Source organism: Muntiacus reevesi, chromosome 10 (assembly GCF_963930625.1).
Source record: "Muntiacus reevesi chromosome 10, mMunRee1.1, whole genome shotgun sequence".
Taxonomy (NCBI): Eukaryota; Metazoa; Chordata; class Mammalia; order Artiodactyla; family Cervidae; genus Muntiacus; species Muntiacus reevesi.
This window is the reverse complement of record NC_089258.1, coordinates 3637797-3656511: the sequence shown is the minus strand read 5'-3', so window position 1 is coordinate 3656511 and position 18715 is coordinate 3637797. Positions and strand designations below refer to the sequence as shown.

General features: G+C 46.6%; 1 protein-coding gene across 1 annotated transcript; it reads left to right on the top strand.

The window, feature by feature from the left end:
• The first annotated feature begins 332 nt into the window (after nt 1–332).
• Nucleotides 333–4746, top strand: NKX2-6 (NK2 homeobox 6). Its single transcript, XM_065946691.1, has 2 exons — nt 333–609; nt 4121–4746. The coding sequence occupies exons 1-2, from the start codon at nt 333–335 to the stop codon at nt 4744–4746; spliced, it is 903 nt and encodes a 300-aa protein (XP_065802763.1).
• Nucleotides 4747–18715: the final 13969 nt, after the last annotated feature.

Below are 18715 nucleotides of genomic sequence, written 5' to 3'. Positions count from 1 at the left end.
ACCCAAACCTTCCGGAAAGTGGCTGGGGGTTGGTGAGAAATTAGGAGGGCAAGAGAAGAAAGGACTGCGGCGGGTGGGCGGCTGGCGGGCGGGGAAGATGCTAAGTTAACACGTGGATTCCGCAGGAACCAATGGGATTCCGCGGTTTTGTCACTCGGCTCTCAGGGTCAATCGTCTGGCAGGGATGGTCCAGAGGAAGGCGCGATCCGGGACTCTGGGCGTCTGTCGCAGATCTTGGGTCTGCGGGGCCTGCAGCGACAAAACGGAAAGCTCTGGGCGCTCCGCTCTGTGGGGACCAGGGACGCCCCAGCCCCGCCCCCGCCGCCTTTGGGATGTTACTGAACCCCGTCACCTCCACTCCCTTTTCGGTCAATGACATCCTGAGCCTGGAGCGTGAGCATCTCGGTCCGGATGCCTTGCAACTCCAGAGGACACGGGGGAGCCCGGAAAACTTTCAGTACCTGCGAGCCGTCCCAGAACAGCGAGGCTCCAAGGTCCCCAGCATCCGGAGCGCAGACAGCGAAGACAGGAGGCAGGAGGGGTCGGAGCCTTCCGGAGGTCCCTGTGAGTTAGTCACAGAGATGGACGCTGAATCGGTGGGTAAGCCAGGTGAGTACGAGCTGGGGCCTTAGATCCTACAGGGAGACCAAGGAGTGGGGTTGGATCATTACCAATTGGCGTTTTCGGGGGACACTCATCTCCTGGTCTTCCCGGCTCCTAGGGCTAGCCCCATTTTTTTTCACTCGAAGAGTCAGAAGGACTGGACTCTCAGCCCCCTCTACCATCCCCTCCAGACCTCCTAACGAAAATAAGGTCCTGAATCTTGGGGTTTCACGATTTCCACAACCTGTCCTACATGATTCCCAGAAACACATCTCCCCTACTCACTGAGGCAGTTTCCAGAAACTCCAGTTTCTCTTCCTTTTTTAAAATTGATTTTTAATTGGAGGATTATTACTTTACAAGGTTGTGTTGATTTCTGCCATACAACAACAGTGAATCAGTCATAAGTACACATATATCCCCTCTCTCTTGAACTTCCCTCACATCCTACCCCTCTAGGTCATCACAGAGCATAGCTTCTTTCTTACAGCAAAATCCTCTGCAGTATCTTAGCTGTGCTTCATCACCACCAGCTTTCCCTGCCATCTCCTAGTCTCTCTCTACCCTAGACCATCTGCCAAAAGTGTAGCCATGAAAGCAGCGGGGCGCTTTGGGAGAGGAAGCTCTGTTAGACTCTGGGATCAGTCCCAGCCCAGTCTTTTCTTGGGGCTTGCTGAGTGGCCAGCCCAGTCGTTCCTCTGACTGCAGCTCAGTAAGGGCAGCTCAAGTTTTAGCTGCTCTGGGAGACAGACGATTCCAGCAGAGTCATAGCATCTGGTCTCCGAAGGCAAACCTGTACGTTGGCAGACAGACTCAGGGATCTGTGTCCAGCTGCAGGAAGGGAAGAGGTGGACAGGGCTTGTGATGTGTTGGCTCCTGCCATCTGGGAAGCTTTGGCAGGGGAGACTTGACAGTCTGAGGGATGAAAAGTCCACTCTTCCTCTTGCCAAACTCTGCGTCTCAGTTCACAGCCTTCATGCAGGTCTGGGGGCTTCAGGAGGACCCTCACAGGCCCGGTCTCCTCAGCCAGGCTGTCCCACAGCCACTCTCTTTGAGCCTCAAACTGGCCACATGAAGAAAATAAAGATGCTCGTTTGGAGTTAGAAGACTCGAGAGCCCCTTGGACTGCAAGGAGATCAAATCAGTCAATCCTAAAGGAAATCAACCCTGGATATTCATTGGAAGGATTGATGCTGAAGCCGAAATTCCAACACTCTGGCCACCTGATGTGAAGTGTCAACTCATTGGAAAACACCCTGATGCTGGGAAAGATTGAGGGCAGGAGGAGAAGGGGACGACAGAGGATGAGACAGTTGGATGGCATCATGGGTTCAGTGGAGTTGGAGCAAACTCTGAGAGATACTGAAGGACAGAGAAGCCTGGAGTGCTGCAGCCCATGGGGTCGCAAAGAGTGTGACTGAACACAATCCAGCAGCAGCCAGGAGCCTGGAGAACGGTACACTTGGCTGTGTTCTTAAAGAAACCTGTGAGTTTTCTGCAGCTGACTCTAAGCCCTAACCTCCCCCAGTGCTGCTCAGCCAACTGACCTTTGATTTCGGCTTTGCCAAAGAAGGGTCACACTCCCCTGACCATTGCTGTCACCTCGCAGCTGAAGACACTGAAGCGCACTCTCTGCTGCTGTTGGGCCTGGGGCAGTGACAATGAGAAGGGGCCGGGCTCCAGGATCTCAGCCCAGGGCCACGGCAGCCACTGATCACTCGCAGAAGGAACATTCTTGGGGAACTCTGTGCTCCTCCTCCATCCCCACCTTGCTTTCAGGGACACAGGGTGACAGGGACTCCAAACTGTGACTGGGAGGGATTGGGGTGGCCTGAAGCCCCTCAGCCTGAGTGGTCAGCAACTCCCAAGTGGGGTCTCGCTGGCTCCACAGAGTCACTGAAGGCCAGCGGTTACATTTTGATTTGCTAAGAAGACAAACCCTTGTCAATATTTTTCCTCTTTGCTGGGAGAGATGTTCTCAGGTTGTCTGAACACAGGCTTCGCTGGAGGAAGGTCTTGTTTCCTCAATCTGAAATGCCATCCCACAGGAGACTGTGCCAGCTGGCTGTGGATTTGAGTCAGTTCCGAAAGCACTGGGTCTAATTAGAAGCATCCTGCTCTACCTCACCACACACATGCATCACTCCACATTCCGGTTTTCTCCTCTCATGAATTTCATGAAAATTTAGCACTGCCTCCCTGCTTGTTCTTGCTCTGTGACTCAGTTGTGTCTGACTCTTTTCAACCCCATGGACTGTCAGCTGCCAGGCTCCTCTGTCCATGAAATTCTCCAGGCAAGAATACCGGAGTGGTTTGCCATTTCCTTCTCCAGGGGAATCTTCCTGACCCAGGGATAGAAACTGAGTCTCTTTTGTCTCTTGCACTGGCTAGCAATGCAGGCAGATTTTTTACGACTGAGCCACCTGGGAAGCCTTCCTTCTTATCCTTGGGTAAAAATAGAGCTTTGCCAAAATAGGAGAGATGTAGGATAAAAGCAAAGGAAGCTTGCATTTTGGCAGGCTGGGCACAGCTGCCCTGGGGTGACCTTTGGGAGCTCTGCCTCTTCCAAACAAGAAGTCAGGGAGGAGCCAATGCCACCTTCTTGCCAGGGAGGTCCCAAAGAGGAAAAAGCCCACTTAAAAAAAAAAAACAAAGCCAAATGTGGATCTCAAATTTATATACCTGCAAAGACAACCTTAGTTTCTGAGCCAAGAATCAGGAGCCAGAAATTATTTTGTTTTCTTAATTTGGATTACAAAGCATCATGTTCCAGAAACATGGGGTGGGCCCTTGATGACAAAAGAAGCAAGGATGCCAGTAAAGGTGGGTAGCACTGGAGCCCCCGGCACTTGCGTTAGAAGCGGGGACCACAATGGATAACCAGGCTCTCTCTCCTTCTCCACCAAGAGCAATCTAAAGTTAGTCTCTAGCGAATAGACTGGCAGCAAATGTTTCCCCAAACTTACCCACATCTGAGAATTGCAGTCAAAGTGAACAGCCCAGATACAGACAACTAACAAGAAAATGAAGCTTAGAGTCTTGACCAAGAGTCTACCTTTGGGGAAACGGCTGTACACTGAGAAACACAGAGAGTCACAACTTGCATTACGCTTCCGTGGTGGCTCAGTCGGTAAAGAATCCGCCTGCAATGCAGGAGACCTGAATTCAATCCCTGGATCCAGAAGATTCCCTGGAGAAGGAAGTGGCAATCCACTCCAGTATTCTTGCCTGGACGAATCCCATGGACAGAAGAGCTTGATGGGCTACAGTCCATGGGATCCCAAGAGTCAGACACGACTTAGGGACTAAACCACTAGCAGCAATCATCACCACAGGTACAAAAGAGACAACTTGGGGGGAAGGAAGGTTTAGGGCGACCTGGGACGGGGTGAGGGGGTGAGCAGAAGGAGGAGACGACGCGCAAGGTGAAGGCTACCAGGGAGGAGGGGCGTCCTTGGGAAAATCGCTCCGGTGAGCCTTAGGCTGGCGCTGACGGTGTTCCCTCCTGTGCTTTTAGAGCCCGTCCTCAGCGCGGCCTCGTTCCCCGGCGGCGGGACCCGGGTGCCTGAGCGCCGCGTGGGGGACAGCGGCGGCGGCGCGCGCGGGGACGGCGCGGAGCGTCCCGCCGCGCGGCCCCGGCGGAAGCCGCGCGTGCTGTTCTCGCAGGCGCAGGTGCTGGCGCTGGAGCGGCGTTTCAAGCAGCAACGGTACCTGTCGGCCCCGGAACGCGAGCATCTGGCCAGCGCGCTGCAGCTCACGTCGACGCAGGTCAAGATCTGGTTCCAGAACCGACGTTACAAGTGCAAGAGACAGCGCCAGGAGAAGTCCCTGGAACTGGCGGGCCACCCGCTAGCGCCGCGCCGGGTGGCGGTGCCCGTGCTGGTGCGCGACGGCAAGCCCTGCCTGGGACCCAGCGCGCCCGCTTTCCCCGGCCCCTACGGGGCGGCGGCGGCGCCCTATTCCTGCTACGGCCCCTACGCGGGCGCTCCCTACTGTGCGGGCTACGGCGGCGGCTACGCGGGCGCGCCCCCGGGTCCCGCGCCCCCAGTCCCGCAGGCCGGTTCGGGCTTCGGCGCGGGCGGGCCGAGCGCCAGTCCGCAGAGCCCTCTGCCCGCCCCGCTGCAGGGTGTCAGGGCCTGGTGAGGCGTCTTGTCTCGGATGTCACCCTGACCAGAGGCTCAGTCCCGCCTCCCCGCTGTCCGGTCGCGGCCGGGATGAGGGACCGCCGCCGAGGAGGAAGCAGGCGACCCGATGGCACTTCTCTCCCGAGCGGTGCCTGGGACTGCGAATCGCCCCCGAGCAGCCCTCCAGCTGAAGGCCCTGGGGGCGGTCTCCTCCCAAAAGACACAGTGCCAGGTCTCCGCCAGCCGCCCACCCAGCGACACAGGGAAGGGGAGAAGCAGAGCGTGGCTGGCAGTTTCGGGGGTCAGAGTAGTACTAAGGCAGGAGACTTTTCAGGCCTCAAACCCAGGGGCTGCGAGGCTTTTTTATTTGTGTGCGGCAGCCCCAGAGGATGGCGAGATGACGGGGTTGCTGACCCCTCAATTAAAGCAACAGGCGGGGAAAGAGGGAGAAAATGAGATGAGCTGGGGGAGAGGGATGAAGAGCCTGGAAGAGGACAATCGATCGGGGAGCAAAGACATGGGCGAGACACGCTCCTGTGGGCGCTAGTCTGCGCCGCCCACCCGCTTCCAGGGCTCACTCCCTGGGACTCGGTGTTACTCTAGGCCAGCGCTTTTTCCCGGAGCCAGTTGTTCTCTACAAGGTATCCACCACTCTCTAGTTCTTCCCTCACTGTAAGTGCATCTTTTCTCCCGTTTTCAGCTCAGCATAAATGTGTGTGTGTGTGTGTGTGTGTGTGGGTGGGTGTGTGTGTTGCGTATATGCCATTAGAATTTATCCGCTCCTCGATTCTGCTGAAGAGCTTAGAATTAAAGTAAAAATGAAACCCAGAAGTTCTAGTCTTCAGTACACAGCGAATTCCCTAGAGAAACAAAACTTGCATTCAGCTCTTGGACGGGTTACCTCTCTCCACCCGCTTCCCAGCCTGCTCCTCTAGATGTTCTTTCAGAAGGTAGCAGGCTTCTATATTTCCCATCAGGTAAGGAGCTTCCAGTTGTCCTGACATATGGGCAGGAAACCCGAACTTTAGGGGAAAGTATAAGTCCCCCAGGCACAAGTATGTTTGAAACCATGCTCACTGAAGACGGAAAACAAACTCATTTTATTAAAGGGGACACGGGTATCAAATAAGTTGTCTTTAGTAGGTATTAATAGGAAAATCAGACTCATTTCTTGTTTTCTTGGATATCTTTTTTTTTTCCCCTAAGACAATGAAAAAGTATGCATTTTCATCCCCTGGACCACTAACTTGTCAAAAGTTAACTTCTATTATTTAATAAATTCTAATATTTAAATTGTACCAGCCCTGCATTTTCTCATTTCTGAATTTGCCCTAGCTTTTGTGTGTGTTTGTGTGTGTGTTTTACCAATGTGGAAAACGAGGACTGCTTAGTCCTATGTAAACTATGCCTGACTATTGACAGCTTGTATCTCTTAAAGTTTATGTGTAAGTTAAAAACAAGTGTAATTACTCATATTTCTGTTTACTAGAATTTCCTTACATTCTCTTCTTTTTGCTTCCATCCCTTTTCTCTTTTATTTCTCCATAAAAATCTGTTAATAAAAGTGTGTTTAGAAATCACCCTGTGGTGTCTTCCAATTATAGTCAGTCTTATATGCCTGGGATTAAAAAGTATGGTCTGTGTATTTTAAATTAGGAACTCTCAGTAAGTACTCCTTGGTCAATTAAGCTAAGACTAGGAGAGAGACTACAATTAAAATCACCATTATGAGAAATCTGTCAGGGTGTTGTCATTCTTCTTTCACTTTGGGGGCAGGAGTTATTCCTTACAGGAGGAAAAGTTACTCTTGGACACTGGCCTTAGATTTATGACAGTTGAGTTAAATTCAGTATTGCCACTGAGCACCCATCTCTCTAGCCTTCAGTTGTTCAACAAGTTGTATTAAATTTCCCTGAGATCAGATTCTAGACTACTATATGTTAATTTTTAAGACTCTTTTGTTGTTCTTCTTTGGTTCTTCTAAGTTCTTACCTAGAAATATAAGTCATCCTTGTATGGATCTAGCAAAGTACTTAGTACAGAGTAGAAAATTAATAAATGCTATTCTCTTCACCCTCCACTCTCTTGCAACCCAAGGAGTGGTTACCAACCACAAAGTGGTTGTCCTTTTCATTTCTTTCTTTTTTGGAATACAGTTGATGTATTAGGTTGACCAAAAAGTGTGTAAGAGTGTTTGGGAATTTTTGGCCAACCCAATACAATGTTGCATTAGTTTCCAGTGTACAACAGTGTTGTTCTGAATAGACCTTGCCTCCCCAGCTCCCTCCAGGCTTTGTGCCACATGGAAACGCCCAGAGGGAGAGCGATGGCTGTGGTCAGGTCTGCAAGTGAAGAGGACGGGAGCTTAGTTTAATCATTAGTATCTCACTCATCACTGAACATGGAACACAAGAGAAAATAAGACCTGGCTGCTGCCCTTAAGAAATTTATTATCTAATTGCATGCCAGAGACTAACATGAACAAGGCATCTAAAAATACAAGGTGGGATATGCTGCATGTCAAGGGCAGACAGACAGTAAGCTCTCTAGAAAGAATGAAAATTCCGTGTGAGCTGGGATGCCTAGAGAAGGTGCTTAGAGGAGGTGGATTTGCCTGGTGATTGGGGGAAAGACACTACTTACTGAGGAAGGTCTAGGACTTAGGGATGATGAAAAGTAAACGGGCACATGCCAAAACTTGACTCGTATTTTCTAGCAGTAGGAGATGCAGTTCAAGGCCAGCTTCTGGGACTTTGTAAACTGCATTCAGTTGGCTGAGGGAGTGCGGGAAGCAGGAGTGGGTCTTGTTTTCACAGACACCCAAGATATTCCATTGACCTGGGACATTTTCTGTTTTGCTGTCTGGATTGCTGTAGCAAGCATATTCACTGGCCCCCAAGCAAACAAGCAAAACCCATAACAAAACCTTGTCCATGTGCAACCCATGTGATTTTTCCCTTAAATAAGAGCTTGGAAATTTGAGATTCACAGGACACTAAGATTTCTTTCCAAAAGGAAAGGAGAGCAAAGGAAAACTCTCTGTTCCCATCTCCCCACTTTAAGTGATCCTGTCAGGATCACTTTAAAACACATCCGTCACTCAGCTCATCAAGCCCACCCCCATCAGCTGCCCATCTTCCATCCTGTAATCTCTCCTTCACACTGAAAGCTGCCTCTTTTTGTGTGTCTTGCCCGAGAGCAGCTTATCCAAGGCAGGCTTTCACCAGGGAGCCGCTCTGTAAGCTCTCATTCTCTTATCTGCATCGTTCAGTCCCGTCACTCCAGTCACGTCTTAATGTTCACAAGTTTCCCAAATGGGAAGTAATTGACCTCTAAACAAAACAAAAAAGCTCTCAGAGAGATAGCAGAGGTTCCTTTCCTGACTGTCCCAGGGCTAGGGTCTCACCTAGGCCAGGTGGGTAAGTCAATAAAATTGCAGACTTCCTGGCTCCCTGTCCTTCCTCCCCCACCCCCGACCCTGGCCCCTTGAAGCCAGCTTCATTTGATACTATCTGCAAATCCAATGGAGCATGAGTCAACTGTAGACCTCAGGGTGGCCAGAGATTTCTGGTACTTTTTTCCCATAATTTCGTCATTATGAAGATAAAACATGGAGAAGAGAAGTGAAGGCACTCAGTCGTGTCCGACTCTTTGTGACCCCATGGACTGCAGCCTGCCAGGCTCCTCCATCCATGGGATTTTCCAGGCAAGAGTACTGACTGGGTTGTCATTTCCTTCTCCAAAAACATGGAGGGGCATATTTAAAGCTTTAAAGATTACATTTGGAAGTGTTTATAATTACTCAGCCATAAAAAGGAATGAAACTGGGTCATTTGTAGAGATGTGGATGGAGCTAATTCTGTCACACAGAATGAATTAGGTCAGAAAGAAAAAAAACAAATATTGTATATTAACACATATATATGGAATCTAGAAAAGTGGTATAGATGATCCTATCTGGAAAGCAGAAATAGAGACACAGACATAAAGAACAAATGTATGGATGCCAAGGGGGAAGAGGGTGGGATGAACTGGGAGATTGGAATTGATATGTATACAGGATTGATTCTGCATATAAAATAGGTAACTAGTGAGAACCTACTCACAGCACAGGGAACTCTACTCAGTGCTGTGTGACCTCAGTGGGAAGGAAAAAACAAGAGGGGATAGAGAGAGAGAGGTGTGTAGCTGACTCAGGTTTATGTGCAGCAGAAACTAACACAGCCTTGTAAAGCAGCCATATCCCAAGACAAAATTTAATGTAAAAAAGGAATGTCCATACTTGTTTGAAAATGTTATTAAAATACTGATGCTTCTTACAACTACATATCTATATGAACACAGATTTTTTTCACATACTTATTAAAGCAATGTATTGCCACAGACCAAGTTCAGTTCAGTTCAGTTCAGTCACTCAGTTGTGTCCGACTCTTTGCGACCCCATGAATCGCAGCACGCCAGGCCTCCCTTGTCCATCACAAACTCCCGGAGTTTACTCAAACTCATGTCCATCGAGTCGGTGATGCCATTCAGCCATCTCATCCTCTGTCGTCCCCTTCTCCTCCTGCCCCCAATCCCTCCCAGCATCAGGGTCTTTTCCAATGAGTCAACTCTTCACATGAGGTGGCCAAAGTATTGGAGTTTCAGCTTCAGCATCAATCCTTCCAATCAACACCCAGGACTTATCTCCTTCAGGATGGACTGGTTGGATCTCCTTGCAGTCCAAGGGACTCTCAAGAGTCTTCTCCAACACCACAGTTCAAAAGCATCAATTTTTCGGCGCTCAGCTTTCTTCACAGTCCAACTCTCATACCCATACATGACCACAGGAAAAAACATAGCCTTGACCAGACGGACCTTTGTTGACAAAGTACTGTCTCTGCTTTTTAGTATGCTGTCTAGGTTGGTAATAACCTTCCTTCCAAGGGGTAAGCGTCTTTTAATTTCATGGCTGCAGTCACCATCTGCAGTGATTTTGGAGCCCCCAAAAATAAAGTCTGACACTATTTCCACTGTCTCCCCATCTATTTCCGATGAGGTGATGGGACCAGATGCCTTGATCTCAGTTTTCTGAACGTTGAGCTTTAAGCCAACTTTTCCACTCTCCTCTTTCACTTTCATCAAGAGGCTTTTTAGTTCTTCTTCACTTTCTGCCATAAGAGTGGTGTCATCTGCATATCTGAGGTTATTGATATTTCTCCCAGCAATCTTGATTCCAGCTTGTGCTTCTTCCAGACCAGCGTTTCTCATGATGTACTCTACATAGAAGTTAAATAAGCAGGGTGACAATATACAGCCTTGCCGCACTCCTTTTCCTATTTGGAACCAGTCTGTTGTTCCATGTCCAGTTCTAACTGTTGCTTCCTGACCTGCATACAGGTCTCTCAAGAGGCAGGTCAGGTGGTCTGGTATTCCCATCTCCTTCACAATTTTCCACAGTTTATTGTGATCCACACAGTCAAAGGCTTTGGCATAGTCAATAAAGCAGAAATAGATGTTTTTCTGGAACTCTCTTGCTTTTTCGATGATCCAGCGGATATTGGCAATTTGATCTCTGGTTCCTCTGCCTTTTCTAAAACCAGCTTGAACATCTGGAAGTTCTCGGTTCACATATTGCTGAAACCTGGCTTGGAGAATTTTGAGCATTACTTTACTAGAGTGTGAGATGAGTGCAATTGTGCAGTAGTTTGAGCATTCTTTGGGATTGCCTTTCTTAGGGATTGGAATGAAAACTGACCTTTTCCAGTCCTGTGGCCACTGCTGAGTTTTCCAAATTTGCTGGCATATTGAGTGCAGCATTTTCACAGCATCATCTTTCAGGATTTGAAATAGTTCAACTGGAATTCCATCACATCCACTAGCTTTGTTCGTAGTGATGCTTTCTAAGGTCCACTTGACTTCACATTCCAGGATGTCTGGCTCTAGGTGAGTGATCACACCATTGTGATTATCTGGGTCATGAAGACATTTTTTGTACAGTTCTTCTGTGTATTCACAGAGATATGAAAATCTAGCCATCTTCTATTAAACCAAATTTTGAAGAAATTTGCAAAAATGTGAAACAATGCCACTCTTAACTGTTTTGTTTGTTTGTTTGTTTGGGATAATATAATTATATTAGCATGTATTGTGTTTAACAGGTTTAAATTAATAAATAAATATGTTAATCCTTTAAAAGAGTGTTTGTACTCATCAGAGTTTATACTAGGTCTTCACCATATCAGTCCACTAACTTGCTCTTTTCCTTTTTCACAAAACAAGGGAACTAACTCCCAGGCATAATAGCTGTGCTCCCAAATCCCACCATCCAGAAAGTGACCTCTTCAGAGACGGAGGATGATGGAGGATCCGGGTAAGGAGTTGTTGGACTTCATTCTTCTGCAGTGTGACTAGGTGTGTCTTCTGCAGACCCGCTAGGTGAACTTGAGCAAGCCTTGTATCCTTTATGGGCTTCAGCCTCTTTACAAAATCAAGGAGGTAGACCTCTGAAGTTATTATTCTAATTTGTAGTGGTTCCTTATTGATTCAAATGCTTTTTATTGTTTTTTTAATTTGTAGGTTAGATCATATATCCAGAAGACTATATATAACATACACATACAATATAATTGTTGCAAAACAAACACAAGTGTAAACCTCCCAAGTCAAGAAATACGGGGTGCCAGCTCCCAGAAGCCCTTCTCACCAAAGCCCTCCAAGAATTCAGACTCTTCCCTCCTTCCTTCCCCAAAGCAGATACCAGCTATTCTGACTTCTGTGATAATAATTCACAGGCTTCTCTTTATGGATTTACTCATCTGGAAACATCCCTCAACAATATGGCTTAATTTTGCCTGGTTGTAGGTATTGCATAAATAGACTCATAATACATGTATTATTTCGTTTGACTGGGGCATTGTTGATTTACAGTGTTGTGTTGGCTTTTATATTCACTATAAAATATATTGGCTTATATATTTTATATTCTTTATATATCCACTATATAAGGAAGTGAATCAGCTATATGTATATATACATCCCATCCCTCTAGGGCCTCCATCCCACCCCTCCCAGTCATCACAGAGAATGGAGCTGAGGTCCCTGCACTATACTGCAGAGTCCCACTAGCTAGATGTTTTACACATGATATATACATCAATCCCAATCTCTCAATTCATCCTACCCTCCTCCACCCTCCCATTCACACATCCATTCCCTGCATCTGCATCTGTTTCTGCCCTGCAAATAGGTTCATCTGTACCATTTTTCTAAGACATACCTAGGTTTCCAGGTGGCGCTAGTGGTAAGGAACCCACCTGCCAATGCAGGAGATGAAAGAGACAGGATCAGGAAGATCCCCTGGAGAAGGGCATTGCAATCCACTCTGGTATTCTTGCCTGGAGAATCCCACGGACAGAGGAGCCTGGTGGGCTATGGTCCATAGGACTGTACAGAGTTGGACATGACTGAAAAGACTTAGCACATATGTACCATTTTTCTGGATTTCACCTATATGCGTTGATATATATTTATTTTCTCTTTCTGACTTACTTCACTCTGTGTGACAGACTCTAGGTCCATCCATTCCTTTTAATAGCATAGTAATATTCCATCATACATATGAACCACATCTTCTTTATCCATTCCTCTGTTGAAGGACATTCAGGTTGCTTCCATGTCCTGGCTATTGTAAATAGTGCTGCAATGAAACATTGGGTGCATGTCTTTTTGAATTATGGTTTTCTCAGTGTGTGTGCCCAGTAATGGGATTACCAGGTCATATAGTCGTTCTGTTTTTAGTTAGCATGGTTCTTCAGTGACTTGCTTCTTTTTTTCAACTTGATGTTTGTGAGATTTATCTGTGAGGTTGAGTGGAATTTAAGTGTGCTCATTCTCATTCCTACATTATATCCCCATTGAATGTATGTGCCTCAATATATTATTTACTGAAAATGCAACCAGTTGGTTGCTATAAACACAGGACACTGCTGGCAGTCTTTACTCACAGGTATAGCTGCTGTGTTCTCTAGTTGGAATTGGTCCTGGCTTCTAAGAACTATTATGCTTCACAAAGCAAGGATCCCTCTTCATACAGATTTGTGTGTGTGTGTGTGTGTGTGTGTGTGTTCAGTCGCTCAGTCGTGTCTGGCTCTTTCCAGCCCCATGGGCAGCCGCCCGCCAGTCCCTGCTGTTCATAGTATTTTTCAGGCAAGAACCCTGGAGCCAGTCGCCATTTCTCTCTCCAGGGGATCTTCCCAACCCGGGGACTGAAGTGGCATCTCTTGAGTCTCCTCCACTCCAGTGGATTCTTCACCACTGTGCCACCTGGGAAGCCCTTCTACCCAAATAACAACAGCCTTTTACCTTTTGCATGAGTTCACTGTGTACGCACCACCTCCATCCGAGGCAGATCATCTTGCTGTTCCCATTTGCAGAGAAAGAGTCTGAGGGTCAGAGAGATGACAGCCACCCTTCAAGTTAGTGAAAGAACTGGGACTAGACCCCAGACCCCTCCCCCGGTCCTGGGTTACTTTCACTGAGTACTCAACAAGGAGTTCACGTCCTCACCCAAATCAGGTGATGGTTTTAGGTGACACTGTTTTCTTTATTTCCTGAAAATAAATATGCTTAAAAGGGATGATTTGTAAAGCATCCAGAGGGGATAAATATGAAGTAAGAGAGGTGGGCTGTGGATGGAGAGACATAACTGCCTTTTTGGCACCTGTGAGCAAAAAGAATGCTGGCTTTCCAGGTGGTGCTAGTGGTAAAGACCCCACCTGCTGATTCAGGGGAGATAAGAGATGCAGGTTCAATTCCTAGGTCAGGAAGATCCCCTGGAGGAGGAAATAGCAACCCACTCCAATATTCTTGCCTGGGAAATCCCATTTTCCAAATCCCCTGTTTTCAAATCCTTCTGTAAACAGAGGAGCCTGGCGGGCTACAGTCCATGAGGGTCTCAAAGAATCGGACAAAACTGATGTGACTTGAGTACGCAAAAAAACACAAGATGCCAGAGAGGTGGGAGGTGGATGGACAGATATAACTGCCTTTTCAGGCACTTGTGAGCAGACAGCATATTTGAGTGCTCTGACTGTGCCACCCTTTGCCTGCATTTGTCTGCATTTTCCTCTGACTCTGTGCCCCCAGAGAGGCTGATCTGTGTTTTCAGTGGCCAGCTCCTGAGAACAGAGAGAATTCAGACCGAGCTGTTTCTCCTCATTCCCACCTCCCCCCACCTGGGGAGAGAAAGCTCCGTGGGAAGTCCCTCTGCCTTGCTTTTCCTCTGTTTAGACTCTGGCAAGCGCTCCGTACCCCCCACCCCAGTCATCCTGATAGAAGAATGCGGTCTTAGTGACACAGTCCAGATTCCACTGGAGGAAAAGCTGATATTCCCGCAGTCCGGCCACAGACCTCAGAGCGCTTTCTGACTTAGCCCCTCTGGGGCCGTCCTCATAAGCTGATCTCAGTCAGACCTGCTTCCCTCCCACGCAGACATCAGGAGCTTCTGCTGCCTCCTGTCACAGGCCCAGCTTAATTGCCTGAAACCCTAGGGCCCAGGAAGCTGGAATCCAAAATTAGGACTTCAGTGGGCCAAAGGTGAGTCTTTCTTTCTTTCTTTCTCCTTTTTTTTTTCTTTCATTTACTTTAATCAGAGGATAATCACTTTACAATATTGTGATAGTTTTCACCATACATCAACATGAATCAGCCATAGGCATACACATGCAGGGCAGCAAAGGAGACAGACACAAAGAACAGACTTTTGGACTCAGTGGGAGAAGGAGAGGGTGGGATGATTTGAGAGCCTTTCTTTTGGTGGCCTCTGCTTCCTACCCTTTGCTGGGCCCTCTGGCACCTACCCTGGACATGCTCTGTAGCTCAAGTCCCCCAGGACCTGCTCCTCGGGCATCCTGGACCTCCCCGTCATAATGCATTTACTCTCGGTCTCTTGTCCCGTCTAAACAATCAGCCCCGTGTCTGCCTCAGACCCTCGTGTGCTCCTAATACAGCCTGTGCCTATCACGGAGAAGGGGCTCAAAACTGTTTGTTGATTGAACAAATGAGGGAATGGTAGTTGTCTGGCTCCCTTGCATGGCCCCACAAAATCTGCATTAAAGAGTTGGGCTCTCTATGGCTGATTCATGTCAATGTATGACAAAACCCACTGAAATGTTGTGAAGTGATTGGCCTCCAACTAATAAAATAATATTAAAAAAAAAAAAAAAAAAAAAAGAGTTGGGCTCTGACCTGGCTCCTTGGGAGTGAGAACATTCTGGAAGAAAGTCCCCCTATATGTGGATAGAAATCTGACTCCTGGCAGGGATCATCTAATCTCTGACATCAGGGACCCTAAGAATTTCTGTCAGCCAGGGGATATGGTCATGGTGAAAAAGAATCCCTGTGTTTAATCCTAGCCACTCTCCTGTAGGTCAACATAATTTTAATTAATAAGTATTAAGGAGGATTAGGGGCTAATCTGGTGGCTCAGATAGTAAAGTATCTGCCAGCAATGTGCGAGATGCAGGTTCGATCACTGGGTAGGGAAGATCCCTTGAAGAAGGGAATGGCTACCCACTCCAGTATTCTTGCCTGGAGAATCCCATGGACAGAGGAACCTGGTGGCCTACAGTCCATGGGGTTGCAAAGAGTCAGACACAACCGAGCAACTAACTAACAAGGGAGATTAGGTTGAACACTGTAGGGGGACGTACAACCAGTGTCGTTTTTCAAAATACATACAAAATCAGAGGAATTCAAGGATGCAGAAAACAGAGTCCTTATCTTCAAGATTATAAAACTATGGGTAAGACAAGTACCTATTCAGCCAAATATACTATAGGAAAAACTAGAAAAGGTACATTATAAACATATAAATCATTCAATTCACTGAACATGCTGTAGAGGCTTCTAGATACCATCCAATATATGTTTCCTCCTTTGTTCTTTAGTAATAGAATCCCAGAGTTTAGTTAAGCACAAAACTTTTTAACTAAAGATTATATTTCCCAGGGTCCTCTAGCTAGGGGTTGCCAAGTAGCTAAGTTCCGGTTAAATGGATGTAGGTCTTGGTGGCTCAGCAGTGAAGAATCCACCTGCAACACAGGAGACTTGCTGGAGACAAACTCTCAATCCCTGGGTCATGAAGATCCCCTGAGTAGGAAATGGCAATCCACTCCAGTATTCTTGCCTGGGAAATCCCAAGGACAGAGGAGCCTGGTGGGCTGTGGTCCATGAGGTTGCAGAGAGCTGGACTTGACTGAGTAAGTAAACAACAACAAAAGAGAGATAAGCAGAAGTGATGTATGCAACATTTAAAGACATAGCCTTAAATGGAAGGGACCTTCCCTCCACTTCCTTTTCCTTCTGCCTCCTGGCTGGAATACAGATTAAATGGTAGGAGCAGTAGCAGCTATCTTAGAGTATGATAGAGCAACAAGATGGAAGAGGCCTAGGTCCCCAGCACTATGAAACCACCTTATCAGCTTGGATCTGCTTACACCCCATCTATTATATGAGAGAAAAACAAACATTTGTCTCATGTAAGCCACTGTTATTTTGACCTTTGTTATAGCAGCTGAATGTGTATCTTAACTGATAGAAGACACAAGGAGGTAATTAGAAGATTGGCTGATACTAATGCAGTAAATGTTTAGAGAAGAAATAAATCGAGGCAAAAGAAGGTACTGTCAAAGAGACAGAGCTTGAAACAAGCCCCACATTTGGAAGGCTGGAGGAAAAATATGGGAAATCTCTGTAGACAGATGCAGAGAGGACTATGGGTGCTAAAACGCATGAGAGTCAAGGATTCTGTGAGATGACATTGAAGGCTGGACGTGTCTATAGTCATGGTGTTTGGCTTGTCTGAAGGTTACCTACCATTTCTCCCAAATCCCACATCTACAGCTGCAGCCCCACCCTCCATCCTGAATTCCAGATCCAAATTATCCAGTACTCCCTCGACAGCTTCATTTGAACATTTCCCAGACAGCTCAATTGAAAACCAAACCCATCTCTCTCTACCTTTCTCCTGCCAAACCTCCTCCATTTTCCTGAGCGGGTTTAAGAAACTTACCCAAACCACCACAACGAAAGATAGAAGTAGAAGCTGAGCCTCCAGAGTTCATTTACTTTGCATTATATTCTGTTGCTGCTTCATACACGTTCAGTTCAGTTCAGTTCAGTTGCTCAGTCGTGTCCGACTCTTTGCAACCCATGAACTGCAGCACACTAGGCCTCCCTGTCCATCACCAACTCCCAGAGTTTACCCAAATTCATCTCCATTAAGTCGGTGATGCCATCCAACCACCTCATCCTTTGTCGTCCCCTCCTCCTCCTGCCCTCAATCTTTCCCAGCATCAGGATCTTTTCCAGTGAGTCAGCTCTTTGCATCATTGGAGTTTCAGCTTCAACATCAGTCCCTCCAATGAACACCCAGGACTGATCTCCTTTAGGATGGGCTGGTTAGATCTCCTTGCAGTCCAAGGGACTCTCAAGAGTCTTCTCTAACACCACAGTTCAAAAGCATCAATTCTTCAGCTTTTTTTATAGTCCAACTCTCACATCCATACATGACCACTGGAAAAACCATAGCCTTGACTAGATGGACGTTTGTTGACAAAATAATGCCTCAGCTTTCCAATATGCTGTCTAGGTTAGTCATAATTTTCCTTCCAAGGAGTAAGCATCTCTTAATTTCATGGCTGCAATCATCTTCTGCAGTGATTTTGGAGCCAAGAAAAATAAAGTCAGCCACTATTTCCACTGTTTCCCCATCCATTTCCCATGAAGTGATGGGACCAGATGCCATGGTGTTAGTTTTCTGTCGAGCTTTAAGCCAACTTTTTCACTTTCCTCTTTCACTTTCATCAAGAGGTTCTTTAGTTCTTCTTCACTTTCTGCCATAAGAGTGGTGTCATCTGCATATCTGAGGTTATTGATATTTCTCCCAGCAATCTTGATTCCAGCTTGTGCTTCTTCCAGACCAGCGTTTCTCATGATGTACTCTACATAGAAGTTAAATAAGCAGGGTGACAATATACAGCCTTGCCACACTCCTTTTCCTATTTGGAACCAGTCTGTTGTTCCATGTCCAGTTCTAACTGTTGCTTCCTGACCTGCATACAGGTTTCTCAAGAAGCAGGTCAGGTGGCCTGGTATTCCCATCTCTTTCAGAATTTTCTACAGTTTATTGTGATCCACACAGTCAAAGGCTTTGGCATAGTCAATAAAGCAGAAATAGATGTTTTTCAAGAACTCTTTTCCAACTAACAAAAATAAGTGAAAAAAAAAGTAAAGTAATTAGTCTCCAATTAATAAAAATAAATAAAACAAGTAAAGTAATAAGCCTCCAACTAATAAAAATAAATGAAAAAAAAGAACTCTCTTGCTTTTTTGATGATCCAACAGATGCTAGCAATTTGATTTCTGGTTCCTCTGCCTTTTCTAAAACCGGCTTGAACATCTGGAAGTTCATGGTTCACATATTGCTTAAGCCTGGTTTGGAGAATTTTGAGCATTACTTTACTAGCGTGTGAGATGAGTGCAATTGTGCTGTAGTTTGAGCATTCTTTGGCATTGCCTTTCTTTGGGATTGGAATGAAAACTGACCTTTTCCAGTCCTGTGGCCACTGCTGAGTTTTCCAAATTTGCTGGCATATTGAGTGCAGCACTTACACAGCATCATCTTTTAGGATTTGAATTAGCTCAACTGGAATTTCATCACCTCCACTAGCTTTGCTCATAGTGATGCTTCCTAAGGCCCACTTGACTTCACATTCCAGGATGTCTGGCTCTAGGTGAGTGATCACACCATCGTGATTATCTAGGTCATGAAGATCTCTTTTGTACAGTTCTTCTGTGTATTCTTGCCACCTCTTCTTAATATCTTCTGCTTCTGCTAGGTTCATAACATTTCTCTCCTTTATTGTACCCATCTTTGCATAAAATATTCCCTTGATATCTCCAATTTTCTTGAAGAGATCTCTAGTCTTTCCCATTCTGTTGTTTTC